Genomic DNA, 21,434 nt, shown 5'->3' with positions numbered 1-21,434 from the left:
ATATTTAATGCACCTTACACAGTTACACGTTGTTTTGGTGTTAACTGTTATTGTTGGTGTAGTGAACTATGATCATGATTTCTTAATCACACATTCTGTCAAATGATATTTCACTAATCATAGCTTTAAATTCATGAATCTGAAAACAAACGACGATGTTTCTGATTATCTTCTATAAAGATCACATTATGCATATGAAAACTGATAAATTTAGAAAACCCTACGTTTTTGCGAACGGGTAACCCGACCCGGATCCGCTGTTTTCAAGAGCCGGAGCTCCAGCACTTTCCTGTGAGAGTTAGAGTGAATCTCGGTGGAGAATGTCGGGCTACAAGCGGGTCTATATTCGGGTAAAAGCCGACCCGACTTAAACCGGACACCACAAGCATTACACAGTGTCTTGGCACCTAATGGACCCATTCTCCATTGAGGCGTTTTCTCTACTCCACAATGGCTGCAGCACCGCCTCGGCTGCTGCTTAACTCCGTCAACGGACGATGCTTCCTCCGTCTGTCTTCCTCTCTTCTTCTTTCCGGCAACGGCGGTGGGTAGCAGAGAAGATGGAGACTCTAGAGACCAGACACGGCCGTTGGGGCGGCGGCGTTTGCTTCGGGGTTTGACCGGAACACACTGTCTCTCAACCTCCACCGACACCGGGAAATCACCGGACAGATAAGATTCCGAGAAAGAATCCTCCACGAAATTGGATAACCACTCTAGGTCCTCCAAATCACCAACCTTGACAGAGTAAACAACACAAAAAGAAAAATCAAAACAGAGCAAAACAGAGTAAAAACAGGGGAGGGGGGAGGAAAGAAACAGAGTGGGTAAGTAAGTGGGCTTACTGGAACGTCGTCACTAGGAAAAGATAAGAGACCTTCAAGCGGAGAAACACGAGTACTTTGGTCGGAAAAGCCTTTACCTTTGTCACGTTCTTGTTCTTGTTCGTCTTCTTCTTCTTTTTGTGACGAAGACGACTCTTCTCGTATGAAAGCAGTGTCGGCGTTAGAGAGGTCGAGAAGGTCGTCGACGGAAAAATCACCGAGAAATGTTTCTACACACTCCATATGGTTTTTTTTTTTTTTTTGTCTATAAACGTATAAAAGCACTAGAAATATTTTTTGAAAAAGTTTGTTCGTGTTCCAATATTATTTTAACACAAATTGCATTCTCTTTTTTCAAAAGTTTAAAAATCAGTACGTGTCTATCTCGAGATAGAGAGAGAAGAGAGAGACAGTAGTGGAGAGTAGACAGAACTGATTGGGGTTTGTAACTTGTATAAGCAAGAGTGGGTGTTTTAGGTTTTTGTGAAGTTGGGAGACTTTGTTTGGTAATGCCTCGTTGCGGCAAATCATCAAACCACGCATTGCCACGTCAACGTTTCACTTCATTTTTTTTCCTTAGAAAAATTGAAGGAAAGATCAAAGATAGATACAGACAAAAAGTTATTTAAATTCTCTCTATATAGACTTAAAAAGATAACAACTCTGGAATTATCCTTAATCCCAAACTTTTAAGTTTGTAATATATCATAATACAGGCCAAGATTTCTTCATAATTTAGAACTGTCAAATTCAGTTTGTCAATTTTGGTACGTAATTTTTGAAACCATAGTGTACTACTTAACTTTGCTCTTTTCTGTGACTTGAATACGAAAGTTTCAAAATGGAAGATCTGTTTTGAAAATATCTTATTATATAAACCTTGGTTTTCAAAGTTAGTAACTTACCAGATCGTGACACGTGTTAATTTTAACGATTAAATATCAAAGTTGGTAACTTATCAGATCATGACACGTGTCAACTTTAACGATCAGAAATCACAGTTCTAAAGCTGGATAAAAGAAACTTAATAAAACGTAAAATAATTGTAATCTTATTATATTTAAAAAAACAAAAAGATAAATATACTATGTGCCATCCATATCAATGTTACAAAAGATTCTCAACCACTACATGGTAAAATAAATATACTATGTGTCATCCATATTTGGTCGTATAATTATACAATATAACCTAACACATTAAATTTTATGTCATTGTTTGCACAAAAACTAAATAAATAAACTTTCTGTCTCTATGGTTAGCCAATTTCGAACACTGAGTACTGCAAAGAAAACGAAGAAAATAAAAATCATGTTAAACCGATTGACAGTCTTGAGAAAAAAGCTTCAATTGAAGTTTGAATTAATTTTTTATTATATTAAAAATCTTACTATATAAAATAGGGTTTTCAAATTAGTCATTAACATGATCATGACACATGTCAAGATGACTGATGAGATGTTGACATGTGTCAACAAATATATATTTTTTTAAAACAGATAATTAAAAAAATAACATCAAATTTAAATAAAATTTACATGTTTATATCTAAAAAAAATCTAAATCAAAAAATAAAATTAACAAAACTAATATATTTTCCATTGTACGTTACTTATATTATACGTGTTTTCTCAATAAGATTTTGACATGTATGAACAAAAAAAAAATTCACTAAGCATGTATATTATTAGCTTCTTAATAAATAAATAGTGAATAACAAATTTAAAAAGAATAATATAAGTTATGTCAAAAGAATTATTATTTTTGAAACATAATAGGACAGCTAATTAAGAAAATAACATTATATCTACATAACATTACATGTTTCTATCGAAAGCTTTGATATTTGATCTTGTTTCTTATATAATTTTGTCGATCTATTGTGTGGGTCTTTGATTCGTGCGGGTTTTTCAATGGAAGCTATCAGATGCAATAAATGAAATCAAAGTATATAAGCCCGCTAATTTAATCGAGGATGGAGACACTGATGGAGGTTCCAAAAGTGATTATATAGTTAGTAGCTTTATAAGTTTGGCAGATAAGTCGGTGGTTGATGGTTTTGGTCAAAATTTAGAGTTGTCTTTTCTGAATAATGTTGATGATTCCGGTATTGAAACAAGAGCTGCTTGATCGAATAATTGAGAAGCGGTTTCAAATTTGGGAAGTTGGAACATTATACCATTTTAAAATTGATTTCAAACCGGATTTATGTGATTTTCTATCGAATTAGGTTCCCAAAACCATTTTAACCAGGTATATAGAGAAATATATGACAATTTTTTATTTGGGTAAAAATAAATTGAGAAATTATGATTCGAGAATATTTGAGTCGATGTCATAGCTTTAAGTTGTTTAAGTACAATTGTATATTTCTGAAGAGTAAATAGGTCGTTGATCCTTAACGTGATTATGACATATCTCATGTTTTAAATTGTATATAAAGTTTCTATTTTGTATATAGGAATTATCTAAGACTTATATATATCATCCTGACTCTAATTTTCAATTTATTATATTATATTAATTTTTTTAATTTCTCAACTTTTATTGGGTTAGTCATAAAATCATTGTAATCGAGTAGATAATTTTCACCAATTGTTCATCCAAAATATTTTTGGAATAAAAAAAACTTCATGGTTAAAGAAATTATGTCACAATTTTTTTTTAGTAATTATAAGAACTATAATTATGCCAAAATGGAAGTAAAGCAACATAAATTTTGTTTAATTTGTTTAAAAGACATTTTATAAGTGGTGATAAAGAACATACTTTAACAATAAAATAATTTTGGGTGTAAGAACATATTTTTAATGGTAAAAGATAGAGTAAAATTATACGTGGTTACTTATTAAATGTTGCTTTGATGAATTTGTTGCATGTAAAATATTTTGTAAATAAGTTATGAAATGTTTTTGAAATTTGACGATAATAGTATTTGTAATGATGAGTATTTGACAAAAGTTTTAGTGGGATATAATTTAGTTTTAGATTATTGTAATAATTGTTATAATATATTAAAAATAGATAAATATAAATAAATGTATGAAGGTAAATACAAATATTTTCTAACTTAAATTATTTATATATTTACTTTAGGAAATATTTTTTTTTTTATATTTTCAATTTTTTTTTAAAGTTTAGGATTTATTTTCTTCAATAATTTTTAAACCCGCACATCGTACGAGCGTTTATGTAGTATATATATATCTACAAGAAAAATGAAAAATAATCAACAAAGTTAAAATTTTGTGGTATTAACGACCTATGACTGGAGCACATCTCAACCTAGTTTATCATGGACTGTTATTAGTGTTATTGGGCCCAAAATTATCGCCGATTAAAAGATATATATATTTTTTGTTTGTCAACATAACTTTAACGAGGTAAATATCTACACATATTTTAGTCGTATTGATGGTTTTTTTTTTGTCGGCAGTCGTATTGATGGTTTTGTAGAGAATTACAACAACAACAACAACTACAAACTAATAGTAATTCCTTTAACAAGAAAAACTAATAATAATTCGTACGTCGACAAGAATGATTGAAAAATATGGACTATAAAGTCTGGCTCCCACTCGACCGTCGGTGGAAGGCCCATTTGAAAAATCTAAAATTGGGGACCAAAACAAAACAAGACAAGAACGTTAGATTATTTATTTGTTCGTTTTAAATCAAGAATGGAAAGAGTTATCACATGCCATGATGAGACGTGAAAACATTGCTCATTGTAAAATTATAGCTTTTTGGGTACAATAATTTTACACTTATCAAAAATCGGTTCGAAAAAAAAAACCCATCAAAGGGTTGATACATTTCATATGGGCATCATAAAACCCATTTAAAAAAAAAGTAAATAAAATTTCGAAAGTGCACCCATTAAAAAAAAGTAAATGACCTTAATTGACAAAATAAGATACAATAACCCGAAATTTAACCACTTTTCTCGAAAGTGCAAACTCATTTCGAAAAATATTAGAATCACATGACATATGGCTACATCCTACAAATTAGTCTTATAAAAATGATGTATTCGATTTCAAACAATTGGGTGTTTGGTCTAGTGGTATGATTCTCGCTTCGGGTGCGAGAGGTCCCGAGTTCGATTCTCGGAACACCCCTTCCTTAAATTCTAATTAATTATCTTTTTTATATTTATTTTTTTTAGTTTTGTTTTTGACGTAATTAAAAGCGTAAGTGCGTAACATATGGTGTGGGCTGTATCTGACCTGGTAAATGGACGGTTATATTTACAGGCCTACTTATCCCAATGGACTTAATGCAAGTTAGTGAAAGTGGAATGTTCTTGAATGCGATATACAGTATCTTGGCAGAGAAGCAACTGACAAAATGGACCAATTTTTTTTATATGAAATATGATCTATAACTTTGATATAGTAGAACTTTCATGAAACTTTGATTTAAATGATTTTCATTTAGAGAAGATAGAACTTCAATGTAATCGTGACTCCTATGCGCACTAAACTAACTGTGACCACAATGTTAATTGAGTGATAAAATTATAAGAATATTGAATTCTTCCATATCTTGCGCTCAAGTCCTGAACCCTCTTAACATTTACACTCTTAAAAAAAAAAACTAAAAAAAAAAAGAAGTCATTTTCTCCAGGTTGAAAAACACAGTTGAATTGAAACCAATATCATTTTCTCATTATCATCAGATTTGTCTTCATATCGGATTAGTATGACTTTATGACCAACTATTTCGTAGTACCTAAATAAAGACAATCTCAGATCTACAATAAGGTCCCAAATACGATCCACTATAAAATAATTCAACTAGTACTATAGTAGACACGTTTCAGTACACAAACTTATTGCAGCTCCCAACCATATTTACAAACTAAATCGAATTACTCCACATATTAATTATCGCGATACCCTAGTTTACTCGACATAAATAAATTTAATTGTGAATTTGATAGTTGACAAAAAGTATATGTAACTGTATGTATGGATTTTTGATATTAGGTGGCTAGGTGCGGTGAAGCATTTATTAGCCGGTGCCAGTAAACCAAAATGTTCCGGACTAGGTTAGGTGAAACTGCCAAATCAATTAATGTCACCGACTCATATACTTCATCAAAGTATTTCAAGAAAACATCTAACATGTGAAGTAAAGAAAGCCATCAATTCCAACATTTAATTCGACGACATGGACTTCCATCTTCATCAGGATAACACGGCGAACATATTTATTATTTGACCTTATCATTCCCCAATGAGTTTACTTTCCGACATTTTCAACCATCACCCTATCAGTGTGGGTTTATAACTTGAAATGGAAACACTCTTATCTCTAAAAGAGGCAAACCAAACTTGTTAGCATAGAGCTTTTTTTTGATATAACTAAACTTCTGATTCTGATTCTGATTCTGAGCAGAGTTAGAGATAGAAGCCAATGGAAGCTATGAAGGAGACTGTGGAGGAGAGCTTGAGTGAGATGAGAGATACGTTTGCGAGTGGGAGGACGAGGAGTCTGAAGTGGAGGAAGAGACAGATCGCAGCTATATACGAGATGGTTAAAGACAACGAAGACAAGCTCTGTAGTGTTCTGTTTCAAGATTTGGGCAAACACAGTACTGAAGCTTTCAGAGATGAGATTGGTCATGTCTTGAGATCAGCTACTGTTGCTATCAACTGTCTTGATAAATGGGCCGTCCCAAAAAAGGTAAGAACCAACAACACTAAGCATATTACGATTATCGAATTAGGTTTAGAATATTCTCAATTGTTAAGAAATTGACAAATCATATTACTTGGTTCTGCAAAAAACAGAGCAACCTTCCTCTGTTGTTCTTTCCAGCAAAAGGGAAAGTGATATCGGAACCATATGGGACGGTTCTTGTTCTGTCTAGCTGGAATTTTCCTATATGTAAGATTCGGATCTTGAATTAGTTTTTATATGTTTTATGAGAGAAGAGTCACAATTTCGAGATTTTTTTTTATTGTTTGTTGTCAGCTTTGTCTCTGGATCCATTGATTGGGGCAATAGCAGCAGGAAATACCGTGCTTCTCAAGTCATCTGAACTAAGCCCTAACGCTTCTGCCTTCCTTGCCAAGACAATCCCGGCTTATCTTGACAATAAAGCCATCAAAGTTATCGAAGGAGGGCCTGATGTCGCCACTATCCTATTGCAGCATCAATGGGACAAGATCTTTTTCACCGGTAATAATCCATTCACCTCTCAACACGCGATGACTTGCTCGTATCGAAATTCGCGTGACTGATGTTGTTGTTTGTTTGTTTGTTTGTAGGGAGTCCCAAGATTGGAAGGATCATAATGGCTGCAGCAGCACAGCATCTGACTCCTGTGACATTGGAGCTTGGTGGCAAATGTCCCACCATTGTTGATTATCCTACCATATCAAAGAACATCAAGGTCTGCGCTTTGCTCTGTTTCTCTAACCTTACCTCCCGATTTGATTGCAACAGAAACTCGTGATCGTAAAAGTCCCTAATTTTGAATTATTGGTGATGAATATAGTCGGTCGTAAAGAGGATTACTGGAGGAAAATGGGGATCTTGCAGTGGACAAGCTTGTATCTCTGTAGATTACGTTCTTATCGAAAAGAGTTTTGCATCTACTCTGGTACGCGAACGCACACAATGAAAACGCTCGCAAATTCTGTTTCTGTAGGATTTCTAATAGTTTGGTGGTTTTCTTTCTGTAGATTGATATGTTGAAGCCATTGATAAGGTCTTTCTTTGGGGAAAATCCTAAGGAATCTGGATGTCTCTCAAGGATTGTAAGCAAGCAACACGTTCAGAGACTGTCTCGTCTTCTTAATGATCCCCGTGTCCAAGCTTCCATCGTCTATGGTGGTTCTATAGACGAAGACAATCTGTAAGCTTCAAACTAAATCGCGTTTCTTGGGTCACACGAAATCAGTTCTACAAGTCATTTAACCTAAATATGTTTAATAGGTATGTTGAGCCAACGATCTTGTTGGACCCTCCTCTTGATTCTGAGATCATGAATGAAGAGATCTTTGGTCCAATTCTCCCGATTATCACGGTAATCAAGCCTATTCAAAGTATACAGTATATGATTAGTAAGCAATCAACTAATCGTTGTTGATTTTGTCTATTTCCTCCGATGTAATGAAGGTACGTGACATCCAAGATAGCATAGGGATCATCAAGTCAAAAGCAAAGCCACTTGCCATTTATGCATTCACCAAAGACGAGAACCTTAAAACTAGAATTTTGTCAGAAACATCCTCGGGAAGTGTTACCTTCAATGACGTCATGATCCAGGTATAAATATACACCATAATCAATTTTAATAGCTCAGAGTTATTTACTTTAGGTCTCGAATCTCGATAACGGTAACGACTCATTGTCTGGTAGAAATGAATTTATCGATTTCGATTCTGAGTTTAAATTTGGGACTATATAGCAGTAAAAAAAAACATATAGAAAAATTATTATATGGTTAAGTACTGTTGAATGGAATTGCAGTATATGTGTGATGCGTTGCCCTTTGGAGGAGTGGGAGAGAGTGGAATAGGGAGGTACCACGGGAAATACTCATTCGATTGTTTCAGTCACGAGAAGGCAATAATGGAAGGAAGCTTAGCAATGGATCTTGAAGCCCGATACCCTCCATGGAACAGCTTCAAGCTCAGCTTCATTAGACTCGCATTTAGTGAAGCTTACTTCAAGCTTCTCTTCCTCATGCTTGGGCTCAAAAGATCAAAGTGAGAGACAAAGAAACACACACACACAACACACGTACACAATATATGTGATTGATTTATATCACTCTTAAGTTTATTTTACATATTTTTCACCTAATAAGTCACATTCCAGAATCCAGATGTCTTAAATATCATTCAAGCTTTGAGATATTTCGTGTAAGCAATTTTGGTATCGATCTATTTCTACCGGATATGATTTTAGTAATACATGTTTTGCGAAAACTTAAGATTATTCATTTAATTTCCCAAAAATAGGCTTTGATGAAATGTATATCAGCATAAATAATACTTAATCTGATGAACCATTGGACTACACAAAGAATGAATGTGATACCTCAATATATATTAATCTAGCTAGCAAGATTGTTATAATGACCATGGTATACTTACACACACAGTAGACAGTAGTATGCATACATTATATTGGATCATAAAGGTGTACGTATACGTGTCTTGTCCAAAGAAAAAAAAGACAAAAGAAAAGCTGATAAAATGTATGGGCACACACACCACAATAATAGATTACTGCATCACTGAACCAGTTTCTTTCATCCCCACCCTAACTAAAGCTCTACCAAAAACCCTAGCTAGCTTCTTTTTTTTTTTTTTTTTTTTTTTTTTTTTTTTTTTTTTTATAATCTATTTTGTTTTTGTTTTTTGGCACCTCGGCCTTGCTTTCCCCTCTTTATCTCCAATCTCTGCAGCATTCCTCATTATTAAATTCTATCTTTACATCTCTCCCTCTCTATCTTTCTCTGTTTCTGGTTATGTCTTATGTATATCTTCTTGAACTCAATTCCAACCAGAGACCATAAATCTATAGTAGGGTGTCCTTCACTCTTTGAGAGTTAATAATCAAGGAGGATGGTTGACTTGCTATTCAAGGTACGTTGCTGAGGCTTAACTGCGTGAACTTAAGGTGATCTAATCGTTTCTTTTTCTTATTTCTACTTCTTGATTTTTTTTGTTCACCAAAGTACACGTGCCTTAAGTAGATAATGTAGACGTATGCACGTGTCTAATTGCTTGGAAAATAGGATTAAGAAAGCTAATTACACAAATTGTTATGGTGGCATAACTTCGGGTGGGAGATACATGTCCGCAAGCAGATAGCAAGAAAGGCTTACGAATTTTTATGAACGAGTTTTTAAATATTTCACCTGATAGGTTTTTTTCCTTAAATCATTTACACGAGCTCATATCATGATTTCATATTGAGGCGTATATTGCGACCGATGTTAGGCTCTAGGATATATTTAGTCTTTCCGGAGAGGAAATTAATAAGATGCTAACCTTTGGTTATCTAGACATATATTAATGTATTAGTGGCGTTAAGCAGGTACCATAAAGAAGAGATTAATACTTTATATGTTTCTACGTATGCGATTCGCCATAGTAATATGAGTAACTTTTTCTGATGTATGCCTTTGAGCACCTTTTTATTTAATCTTTGAAGAATTATTGCACTAGAGAAACCATTATACTTATATATCTTCTTGGTGAGGGGAGGGGGGGGGGGGGGGGGGGTGGGACATGCTAATTAATTAAGTTTTAAGACCGTATCTAGATGATTAATTTAAATCCATGAAAGGTTGTATTATGAGTTCTATAGACCGTTTCATTAAACCTTACGAACAATTAATTATACATAATACTGAGTTCTAAAACTAATTAGTTTAATCTACAATAGCCACGTGATTCAACAACGTACGAAATATATAATTAATCCACTAGTTGCTTCATATGTATTTCCTCATTTATTCTTCAAAACCCATTCATTGTGAAGTAGAACACTACGAGTGTCTAGAATTGACAATATATAGGGCCAGTACTATAATCGTAACTTACATTTCGCCCTCATTTGCTTCCCTGTCGTTGTCACTATTTAATTCACTATAATTAATTCACCTTCATATCTATCTATAAAGATTAATTCACTTTACAGTAACAATATAAAATACGTGATGCTATATGAAGAAGATATAGTTCTGAATATCTAAATCATGTAGACTTCTCTGGACGACTGGACCTTATGAAAATAATAATAGTTTATCCAATATTATAACAGAAGAATTTCTCGAGTTTATCCAATGGGAGAAGTAACCGGCAACATCGGCATAAACATGGAAAAAAAAAACGTATCGAGAACCAAAAAACTACGTGTTTATATTACCCACAAATACTAAAAATTATAATAAAGATTCATTACCGTACAATTTAAATAGTAAATTAACACATCCATTATACATAACAACAAACAGCACACAATTGTTTATCCGATTTGCAAAACCGTCTAATAATAAGTATTACATATAGATCATCAGAACAATAAAACAAACACACGTTACATTTATAGAATCAATATGGAACAAAACGAAAAGAAAAACTCGCGTTCTTGATTTAATCAAGATCTAAGATCTTGGTGGATTTTGATAGAATTGCGTACCTGGTGGCATGAACACACTAGTCGTCATATTACTTGAATAGTATCCACCAGAATTAGGATCTACAAACATTGCCGATGAAACTCCTCCGCCACCGTCGGCCACAATGGGAGGATTAAACGGGTTTCCTCCTCCTCCGCCTCCTGCAGATGAGCTTTGATGATCACTTCCCCCACTACCCGCACTCATGTAGCTGCTTTCAGGGCCTTGGTCATACAAAATTCCTTTGAAGAGGTGACCTCCGATATTGAGTGTCGTTTGATAAGCGTATTGACCATCCCCGTCGTCTACGCCACTCATTTTAACACACCGAAAAAGCGCATCTGAGCTCACCTCCCCTGGAAAACTTGCTTCCCCCATTTCTAACCCTAAAAACATATATACACATTAGATTTCACATACTTAACAAAAAAAAAAATGCACATAAACACATGTTTATTGCGTTCGTGTTTTCATGTTATATTATGTGTTTAATTTCAAAACCGAACACAACTTTGTAATCTTTTTATTAAACTTGTTTTAGAAGGAAAAAACTAGCTAACAGACCGAAATTACAACTTAGAATTAATTTTGATTGAAAACATATATAAAATGTGTATTTTTTAGAAGGTAAAAAAAAATTGTTGAAGTAGTAAAAGGAAATTTAACAAATTGTGTTTCTTTTAACAAAAAAATATGATTTGAATCTGAAGTTGTCCGAATCTCAAATTGTTATTATGAAGACAACAAATCTAAAACAATAACCTGCTGAGTCGGATGGTAAGCGAGAGGAGGAAGATGTTCCCGGAAGAGTAGTATCCCTATGGCGTTTAGGGATACTCGAACCGCCGCCTGTACCGCCACTACCGCTTCCGCCACCACCTCCAGATGTAGACATATGAAGCTGCTGTTGTCTCTCACGGCGTCTGGCAACGGGTATCCAAGTGCTCCTCACGTGAGTAGAACAATCGAATCCGCGGCTCTTACAGCAAGTCCTGCAACGCATGTGAGTGCAGTCTTTCTTTGCTTGGTTCCCACAGTCCCGACAGCTTATGGTGATAGATCTTGATGAGGTGGCTAAATCAGAGACGTCGATCTGATGACCTGGATAAAGATCTAAGCTTTGTTGTTGTTGTTGTTGTTGTGGATGTGGATGATGATGCATGAGCATCTGCTCTGGTGGAACCTGCCATATCTGTTGGCTCGAGCTTGGGTTAATATTATTTGTGTTTGCGTTTGGTCTATACCAAACCCAGTTTGTCTTCTGTTGTTGTTGATTTTCGTCTTCTTCGTCTCCGTTGTTGTTGTTGTTGTTACCTCCTAATGAGAATATCCCAGCCATTTCCTAAGACCTAACACTTCAAACCCTAATCTTGATCCAACTATATCCATAATTCAGAAACCCTAATTACCATGAAATCCTTGTCCTTTTTTTTCTCCTTCTTCTCACTAAAAATTTAGCCTTATTATCACTCGTGGGTGTCCTTGCACTTCGAATCCAAAATCAAATGCTTGCTAAGATCTCACTCTCTCGCTCTTAGAACAAAGTGTGTTTCTTGGTAGTGAGTAGTTGAAGTGAGAGAAAGTAAGAAGAGGAAGAAGAAACAAAAGAAAGGGAAGAAAGAAGAATTTAAGCTGTCTTTGCTTAATTATGAATCTTTAATTTTTCTCTATAAATTTCTGCAACGCCGCCATGGACGGTTTTAGCCTTCTCTCTCCTCTGCTCTGCTCATCCCTAGAATTTAAGTCTCTCTGATTTGGTTTTTGCAGATTCTATTCTATGAAAACTAAAGTGAAAAGCTTTTCTTTTCCCTTCTCACTTCGGCTTTGTCTGAACAAAACGCTTCTAGTTTCTGTCCGTATGAAAGTAAAAAGGATTAAACAAAGACTCTCTCTCTCTCTCTCTATCGACTCAGAGTTCACACCCATGGGGGATGATCCACTGGTTCTAGCTTTCTTGTTCCCATCCCATGGTCCAGAGTTTTCCACGTGGCCAATGTGTTAAGCGTATGTTCATCTTAAAACGTTACACTTAAGTATTTTCTTAACACATTTTTTTTTTTAGTTATCAAAAAAATAAGTTAGCCCATGTGTCCGTACATACTAATCAACCGTATTAATTAAGGTTAATTTGAAATCACACGCTTTCTTGTATATAAGATGATATCTCTACTGCTTAAATCTTTGCTTTTGTTTCGTCTAATCTCAATGATTTTTAATTGCCCACCTAGATGCCTTAGGGTTCTCTCTTTGTTCGCGTTTTAAATAGCTTTGATATCGGAATTTTTTTGTCTTCATATTTTACTAAACTCTAATGCTATACGTATTAATACATTAACGCTAATCAAGTTATACCAAAAATACATCGAATTTCATTAATAATTACTATTATATATTTACACACATATTATTGTTAGTATTTTTGTAACAGATTTTGAACAAAATTCAGTTCTTGCTTATGTCGACTTAATTAACAATGCGAAATAACGTCGCTTGGGGCATTCAACTTGGAATGGTTGTTCACTAGTGCTCACATTAAAGAATAACAAGTTCCTAGCTAGTTCTTGCATTACGTGTAAGGAAAACAGAATAGGTACATAAAATGTAGTATAGCCATATTTAGATTGTTCTGAGGTAACTTAACTAATCTTGTGATCAAATCATCACAACTCTTTTCTTTCTTAAGAAAAATATTCCACATCAGATGTAATGGCGTTGGCGAAAACGCCAAAACATTGTATATAATCTACAATGAAAATAGTATAAATTTAAACAATCGCTAGTATGAGTAGACTAGCAATTTTAACAATTACAACAAAACATTCTAAAGAAAATAAATTATAAATGGCCAAAAAATAAAAAAAATAAAATTGAAAATACGTTACTAGATAGAGTCCGAATTGATTACTTCTTTAATAAACTAATAGGCATAATGCACTCTCTTCTATGATTATACTGCCAACTTTGTTTTGTTTAGCATTCGGTTAAATATATTGTTTACTCTATAAAAAATCGTTGATTCCATGTTACTGCTCCAATAACTACAAATAGATTTCGATTCAGTTAAAAAAAAAAAAAAAAAAAAAGATTTCGATTCAGGAAACGAATATAAAATCATTTACCATGGAATAGTTTATGGAAACAGAGAGATTCGGGGCAGTGAAAAAGAGGATCTATTTTTATTGATTGTTACAAATGATCATATTAATATACGTTATCGAGTGATTTGAGTAACTAAAGAATAAGTATTTACTATAAAAAAAAGCATGTTACTCTTTGGACTCTATGTGGCTATACAAGGGAACACTGCGCCACCTACGTGTACTTTTTTGTATTCCTTTATTTTTTTCTTTATTTTGCCGACGTATTCCTTTCTTTTCACTGTGAATATTGTAAAGATTAAAGACGAAGCGAAAATATATTGTAATCCTTTCTTTTCGCTGTGAAATTATATAGGATATATAAAGATTAAAGACGAAGCGAAAATATATTGTAATCCTTTCTTTTCACTGTGAAATTATATAGGATATATAAAGATTAAAGACGAAGCAAAAATATTGTAAATCTGGTGTCGTTAGTTTTTTTTTGGGCGTTTCTGGGAGAGAATCTTACCGACAACGGAGGAAAAAATTAACTAATTTATCCTACTTTAGAGTTTAGTCTATTGCAAAAGAAAAATTTAAAAGGTTGAACTTTTGAAGGCTCAAAATTCTTTGGTTAACAAAAAAAAATGTAAAAAAAATTCAAATAAGAAAGATTTTGATTTGCATTTATCTATATATTGAGTACGTACGTAGGATTGGCGTTATGTATAAGTATAACACGCGAAATACTCTTTTTTTTGGATCAGAATTCGCATCAAATATCTCAATGATGGTTTTGATTTGATATATTGTAGCATGGTAGGACTATAATGAAACTATGATCATGCGATATCGCATGTTTTCTTCTTTTTTTTTTTGTGATATCATTGTATTTTGTAGTTATACTACACCGAAGTTAATGGATATGTTGTTTATGTCCCAATATGACTATGTATTGGATACAGTTTAGTAATATTTTACGTTTTATAAACTGGAATTCCATGTTATTTATATGATTATTTTGGATACATTACAAATAATATATTTGAAGTACCCTTGTATCTAATATTCGTTATCTGAGATAAAGATACTTTGTTTGAGATTTTAAATCTGTAATATACATCAACTAGGATTCTACAACTAAAGATGTTGTCGCAGGCCAATCCATAAAGTAAGAATAAGTCTATAATTTTAAGATCCAAAAAAAAAGAAAAAATAGCAACCAATGTCAGTTTTAAATTGGCTCAAATATTAAATTAGTCCTGTCACTTCCGAATCGAATCAGAAAAAAAAATCATATACAATACATCGTTTTTTTCTATTCGTATTTTGGATAATTAATAATGGACTCGTCCGCTTGATCACAAGACCGTACCAACTACTAACTACCAAGTTTGAACTCTTAAAATCAAGAAAACGTTAAATCGGCTTAGCATCAGGATCAGACGGATCCAGGTTAATGTCCAGTCCGAAGGTTTTGGAAAGAAAAAGGTATTTAAAATTGTGAAATCTAGTTATTATTATTATAGAATTAATTTAGGGGGGAGAAGAAAGAAAAGAGAAAACGAAGGGGGATGGGAATGATAAGTGGGAGAGGCCCGAGAAGAAGACGTTCAGTGTCGTTCGCTGTCTGTCCCTTAAACATGTCGAGAGGTCTCCTCTCGAGCCCTGTGTGTGTTGTTTGCTTCTCTTTTGCGTTGACTCTCTCTTTCTTTTTAAATTTTCTTTGTTGTTTGTTGTTTTCCTTAAATAATTGATTTTGTTTTTATGTTTCACTGCATTAATAAACAATTATTGTCGCTTGTGGAGTGAATTGATGTAAGAAGCCAAGTAAAAGCTGAGATTGTCGTTGGCCGTGGCTGATGAGATCAACCAAAAAGTTGAAAATTAGAAAGCTGCTCAAATTTGTCATCAAACTACGAAACTAGAAACCAAACAAAGGAAAGCCACGAAAATCTTAACTATATACAGTCAACTTAAATACATTAAAAGAAGTACTACAATTTATGTGAACAGTGGAAAACAAATTAAAAGAAGATATGCCGGGACAATAGACAAAGCAATTTGTTTGTAAGTGTATTCTCTCTACAAGATCTTTTTAATTATATGGAACGGTTGCTTCAGGAAAGGAGTACATTGGAGCAAATGAGAACAAATTGAATCGAGACAATAATGAGAGAAAAAAAAGTGAAATTATATTATAATGTAATGGCTGTCATTTTCTCAGCCTTTAAATGTGGCTTTTGGTTGATAATAACATCGCATATTTTTGAGTCTTTTAGCGAAAAGTCTAATCTATATCATCTATTTGGATATCTACATCAACCATATAGTTAAAAAATAATAATAGTTATGCACCACGTCTAAAAGTAATATCCCATTCACCATCTCCAATTTGAAAAATTATACCTTCTTTATGTTTATTTATATATTTAGTAATTCCTCGATTGATTACCATTTGATGTTAGAATGGATACGCAAACTATTTTACATATACATTCGTCTTTACATATACTTACATGATATCTATTTCTATTTTCTTAATGCATTCTACTTTTCTTATTAAATCTCACACTTAATTGCTTCATTTTGCGTTTAACTTAAGTTAAAAATGAAAATGGAAACTGTTTTCGTAAAACTACTAAACTGATGTAACTGTATTTTAAAATCTAAACGTAAGCACAAACGCGAAAGTCAATCAAACAATCTATGGGCATGGAATTAAAGTTAAAATTAAAGAGCTATGGATCTTTGGTTCACTCAGTAACCTAATAGGGCAATAGATGTTGAATTTTGACTATGGTCCATCCATGCGTTGTTAGTGATTGGTCGGTCGGTCCATATCTTATTGTAATGATGTGAATTGTATTATTTTTTTTTTTTTTCACTTCACACACTCAATTATCCATTTTATCCAATTGGGATGCAAATTATTTTCCCCTAACAAACTACAAATAATTGACTACAGAAGATTCCACTGCACCTTTACCTCCTCTCATTGCTCATTTAATGACAGTTTTCGTCTTAATTGAGTTTTTAATGAAATTAAGAAATATATACATACTGATAACACTTAGGCCTCTGTAAGTCTCCCCACTCTATAACAACTAAAATTAATTTCATACCTTTTTTTGTTTGTAACAAAGCAGGACCACTTCTTTGTCCTTATCAAGTCTAGTTAACTTTGAAATAGAATTGGCTCATACAATCTGAACTTATGATTCTTTAAATAGAACTATTTCCAGAGGTTTGCGTTAGATCCTAACTGTTATCCTCTGACAGATAGATACAATACCAATACTATGGTATGCACGTGTTATTTTAGCCAATTCAAAAAAACATCATAAGCTCTGAATCAAACTAAGGTTCTTTAGATTCAAGATAGTCTTTAAAGTTCTAACTAAACTTGTTGCATCTCCCTCCTCTTGGCATCCACGAGCAAAGCAAGTTGCGCACATTTCCTTTTAGTTTCTTCCAGTTCCTTTTCTAAGTTACTTACCTGTTTCATCATCCGTTTATCTCAATGTTATAACCAATACGTAACAAACAGATGTTTGACTCGTTTTGTACTGCAGTATCAAACTTACCGTCTGCTCCAGTTCAGTTTCTTTCCTTGCATATTCCTCGCAACTGTTTCAAGAAAGCACACATCAAAATTGATTAGGATTCTAAGCGAGATATGAGACTGAAATGAGTTTTTCTTTTAAATGTTGTGTGTGTATTATACCTCATGAAGAGTTGTATGTTCTCTTTGCTTATCTCGTCCGCTGACTTGCCAACAAGGTTGATTTCAACATCCTGGGAAGATTGTTTCACTTTAGTTTTTTATTAGACTTGTGCATAAAACTTAAATTACCGAATGAATCTACTTACTGTAGCTGCAGGTTGAGGGTTGAGCTGCACAGGTTGGAAGTTACTTCTTAACCTTGTGTAATTTCTCAAATGCGGTGCTGCAACGGCGACTGTATAGCTTGAAGTGGCATTACTAAGATTGATTTCACGTATTACTGGACCACCTTGACTAACTCTATCAGAAGACAAAGGCAGAGGATTGAATGTATTAACAGTAGGCGATTGATCACGTGTTCTCGGACCACCTTGACTGATTTTATCATTAGGCAAAGGCAATGGACTGAATGCATTGGCAGTAGGCGGTTGATCAGGTATTGCCATCTTTTTCGACTTATCTGCAGGCGTTTTATAAGTATTGTATCCGAAAACGTGGCAGTGGGTATACCTGTTTTTTCCCATAACAAGCAATGAAATAGTCAACCAAAGATATTGCGATTTGGAACCAAAATTTCATATTTGACAAAATATATTGAGAAAGATTGAATTAGGTTTTGGAGAGGAAGAAGAGACCAGTATCTAGAGACAATCTTTTTCAACCTCGCCTCCAGCCGCAGAAATAGAGAAGACCTCTCAAAATCTTGCTTATCGTGGGCTGGTTCTATGAAATTTGCTTCAAGAACTCCTGGGGAACAGATTTTGGTTAATGAGTCTCTCCACCACGTCTTTACCTCCAACAACATAGTTAATGGAATCAAAAAGGAGAATGAATCGTTATACCCACAACACCATTGCCGTTTGTTTCCCCTCCCGGAGTGACCCTCCAGAAAGGCTGTAATGGTGCAAGAGAGATCTCAACTTAATATAGCCATATGCAAAGCAGAACGCTTAAGTAACAAATATGCTAGCAAATCAATCTTTTAATGTTCTATTAAGCACTGCATTCATATAATATAAGTCTGATTTCTCTGAATTGTCACGTAACAGTTTTTACTACAGCTGCTTCTATGGGTTATCTAGATCATGGAAATGTCTGCTATATGAAAAGCGTACCCGAATGAGACGGTTTTTGTGATAGACATTGAAACCGCAAACTGCAAGCTTAGGCGCTTCCTTTATAAATCCAACTTTGATCTCAGTGGGAGCCTGTAACATGAACGCTTAGTGGGTTATTTTTCTTCTCATAACCTAAACCTAGAAAACTAGATTAATGTTTGGCATATGAAAACGCAAAAAAACTTTATAAAGAATTAGCCAAAGCTCCACATAACAAAACTAGAGAGTAGAAATGAGAAGAAAAAAAAGAGGAAGTCCATTTTATATTACTTGTTCAACTGTAGCGGTATGGGGATTGTACTTTATAATCTCAGATACTCTTAATTCATCAGCAATGTTGAACTGCTCCACAGGGATTCCCCGAAGTATAATTTTGAAATTGTTGAACTTTTTGAGATATAACATTGAAGCATAAGCCTAAGGATAAAGAACTAACAAAGTGAATCAAACATCTTTGGAACAAAAAAATATTAGAAAAGGAAGAAGATATTAAAGAGATTACCCTCAGAGAATAACGTAACTGATAAGAAATATGAGATCTCAGTTCTAATAATTTATGGTGCAACCGTTTTCCGTCATGGACACCTTCATCTCGGAGCCGGATGTCCTATACCAATATCAAAGCATAAGACCAGACCTAAGACAGCTCTGGCAAGATATCTCATAGTATATCATTTACAGAATGTTTGAATTACCTCATCATCATCGTCAAAACTCAGCTCATAGATACCTTCATCATTAAGCCACAAGTTGTATATAATCACTTTTGTTCCATGTGTTCCAATATCCTCAAACTGGTAGGCGGAAGATGGAAATAAACGAATTAATTAAACAGAGGGCATTCAAGAGGATTCATAATCTTCATACTGCATTAAAGGGAACAAGGCACATTAGGACACAAATCAAGGAACAACAGTGATGCAATGAGATATTCATAAGCTGACTCTTGAAAGTAACAACCTGCTGCCAAAGTTCAGCCTCTGTTGAAAACGGAGACCATTTGAGTAGAATTTCAAGGTTGGCAACCCAATCTTCTGGAGATCCATAGATAATTGGTTCTGGTTGCTCCTTGGATATATCAATATCAATCTGCATTGGACATCTGATTTATCACTTGAGAACAAATAATTGTTGCACATCCTAGAGTTTCCAAGAATCATTTATTTCAGGCATGAAAAAAAGTCTAAAATGATGAAGATTTTACCATAGGAACAATGACATCATCCTGACTAGTTTTTCTGAGGAACGTGTAAGACAGAAGACCAACGCTCTGCGTAGATTTGCTAAAACAGAATAGATAAAAAGGTTAAAAGACGAGCATGAACCATATTCAAAGTGTTACGATGTACCAGATAGTATCAATACCCTCCACGAGTTGAGCGACTAAAAACAATAGCATCAGCTCCAAGTCTCATGGTACTTGTCTTGAAACCATTTCCATCTAAACACGAAAGGTGAAACTCTGGTTAGAGAACCCCAGTTGGAGACCAAGACACCAAGACCACCCAACTAGAAGCAAGCTCAACATCTTATTAACTAAGTAAAATAATTACACTGTCCAATCGTCGTATTAGACTTCTTTGACGAGTAGCCTAAGCTCATGCATTTTCTGAGCCCATCGGGATCCATCCCAGCGCCATCATCTTCAAGTGAAAAGGAAGAGAAAGATCATGTCATTGGCAACATCCAACGGTTAGGCAAAAGCAACAAAAAAATCATTAAGAAAGCAGTTTACCTTGGAAAACCAAAGCTGGGGAATTATCTTTTGCAATATCAATCTTATCAATCTTAACAACCGTAGCACCATTTTGTATCTGAGGAATAAGCAATTAGATATAACCAAACACGGTAGAATGCTTAAGAAAAAAAATTCACTCGCAATGAGCAAAAACGGAAAGAATCATCAAAAATACTTAAGAAAGCATTTCACTCCTCACACACATACATACCTCGTCAACAGCATTGTCAAGTAGCTCAGCGATAGCTGCAATAACACATTACAAACAAAACAAATCGACAAAGATGACCATCACAAAATTGTTCATTCTACACCTCCAAAGAGTAAATAAATCACAAATCTATCTGATTAATAGCTGCAACAGAGTCAATTTCATAGTTTTACCTCCAAACGCCCATTTGTGTGAAGTAGCATTCGAATGAAGAAACTTTGGATGAACTCGAGCATGCTCAAGCATACCTGTAAAATCACATCAAGTATACCACAAATCATAATCGTGACGCATACGTGTCTGTGCCTGAGGAAGCGAGAGAGAGTGAGACCTGGAGCAGTCGGAGTAACACCGGTAGGTATCACAAAATTTTCTCCGGCTTTCCAGAAGCTCCGGCACTCTAGGGTTTCACGAGGAGCCACCGTCGCATGAGCGTTCGTACTTAGAGCTTTCCGATTCTCCATTAGCGACGCCATACTTCGAGAAGCCCCTCTTCCTCCTACTCCGTCGTCACTGTCACTGTCGAGATGAATAACATCAGCGACTGCACTTTTCGACTTCCGAAGCATCATTCACCGGCGACGAT

General features: G+C 34.4%; 4 protein-coding genes and 1 non-coding gene across 6 annotated transcripts; 2 read left to right on the top strand and 3 right to left on the bottom strand.

Annotated features, from left to right (window-relative positions):
* Window positions 1-108: 108 nt before the first annotated feature.
* LOC104716503 (GATA transcription factor 7-like) lies at window positions 109-1,433 on the bottom strand. The gene is made up of 2 exons (XM_010433886.2): window positions 846-1,433; window positions 109-738 (listed from the first exon to the last, which is right to left on the bottom strand). Exons 1-2 carry the CDS (start codon window positions 1,065-1,067, stop codon window positions 211-213), a joined length of 750 nt encoding a protein of 249 aa, XP_010432188.1. The 5' UTR covers window positions 1,068-1,433; the 3' UTR covers window positions 109-210.
* Window positions 1,434-4,873: 3,440 nt separating this feature from the next.
* TRNAP-CGG (transfer RNA proline (anticodon CGG)) lies at window positions 4,874-4,945 on the top strand. The gene has a single exon. It is a non-coding gene; the product is annotated as a tRNA-Pro (tRNA).
* An 868-nt stretch (window positions 4,946-5,813) lies between these two features.
* Window positions 5,814-8,770, top strand: LOC104716502 (aldehyde dehydrogenase family 3 member F1). Of its 2 annotated transcripts, XM_010433885.3 has the most exons (10): window positions 5,814-6,107; window positions 6,228-6,515; window positions 6,623-6,719; window positions 6,807-7,013; window positions 7,103-7,227; window positions 7,333-7,437; window positions 7,520-7,692; window positions 7,773-7,863; window positions 7,956-8,105; window positions 8,310-8,770. In XM_010433885.3, the coding sequence occupies exons 2-10, from the start codon at window positions 6,246-6,248 to the stop codon at window positions 8,550-8,552; spliced, it is 1,461 nt and encodes a 486-aa protein (XP_010432187.2). In that variant the 5' UTR covers window positions 5,814-6,107; window positions 6,228-6,245; the 3' UTR covers window positions 8,553-8,770. The 2 variants fall into 2 exon arrangements, with proteins under 2 accessions (XP_010432187.2, XP_010432186.2); XM_010433884.3 differs by having other exon boundaries at window positions 5,934-6,515.
* A 2,000-nt stretch (window positions 8,771-10,770) lies between these two features.
* Window positions 10,771-12,900, bottom strand: LOC104716501 (protein SHI RELATED SEQUENCE 2). The gene is made up of 2 exons (XM_010433883.3): window positions 11,737-12,900; window positions 10,771-11,360 (listed from the first exon to the last, which is right to left on the bottom strand). Exons 1-2 carry the CDS (start codon window positions 12,311-12,313, stop codon window positions 10,960-10,962), a joined length of 978 nt encoding a protein of 325 aa, XP_010432185.1. The 5' UTR covers window positions 12,314-12,900; the 3' UTR covers window positions 10,771-10,959.
* A 4,349-nt stretch (window positions 12,901-17,249) lies between these two features.
* Window positions 17,250-21,420, bottom strand: LOC104716499 (protein MICRORCHIDIA 2). The gene is made up of 18 exons (XM_010433881.2): window positions 21,180-21,420; window positions 21,022-21,096; window positions 20,849-20,883; window positions 20,635-20,713; window positions 20,453-20,542; window positions 20,265-20,340; window positions 20,104-20,182; window positions 19,860-19,988; window positions 19,595-19,693; window positions 19,402-19,506; window positions 19,170-19,316; window positions 18,897-18,989; window positions 18,624-18,675; window positions 18,417-18,528; window positions 17,928-18,291; window positions 17,782-17,852; window positions 17,642-17,684; window positions 17,250-17,553 (listed from the first exon to the last, which is right to left on the bottom strand). The coding sequence occupies exons 1-18, from the start codon at window positions 21,418-21,420 to the stop codon at window positions 17,455-17,457; spliced, it is 1,989 nt and encodes a 662-aa protein (XP_010432183.2). The 3' UTR covers window positions 17,250-17,454.
* Window positions 21,421-21,434: the final 14 nt, after the last annotated feature.

This window comes from Camelina sativa, chromosome 10 (genome assembly GCF_030686135.1).
Source record: "Camelina sativa cultivar CO46 ecotype springtype chromosome 10, ASM3068613v1".
Lineage (NCBI taxonomy): Eukaryota > Viridiplantae > Streptophyta > Magnoliopsida > Brassicales > Brassicaceae > Camelina > Camelina sativa.
Note: the sequence above shows the minus strand (reverse complement) of the source record. Positions and strands in the feature narration are given on the sequence as shown.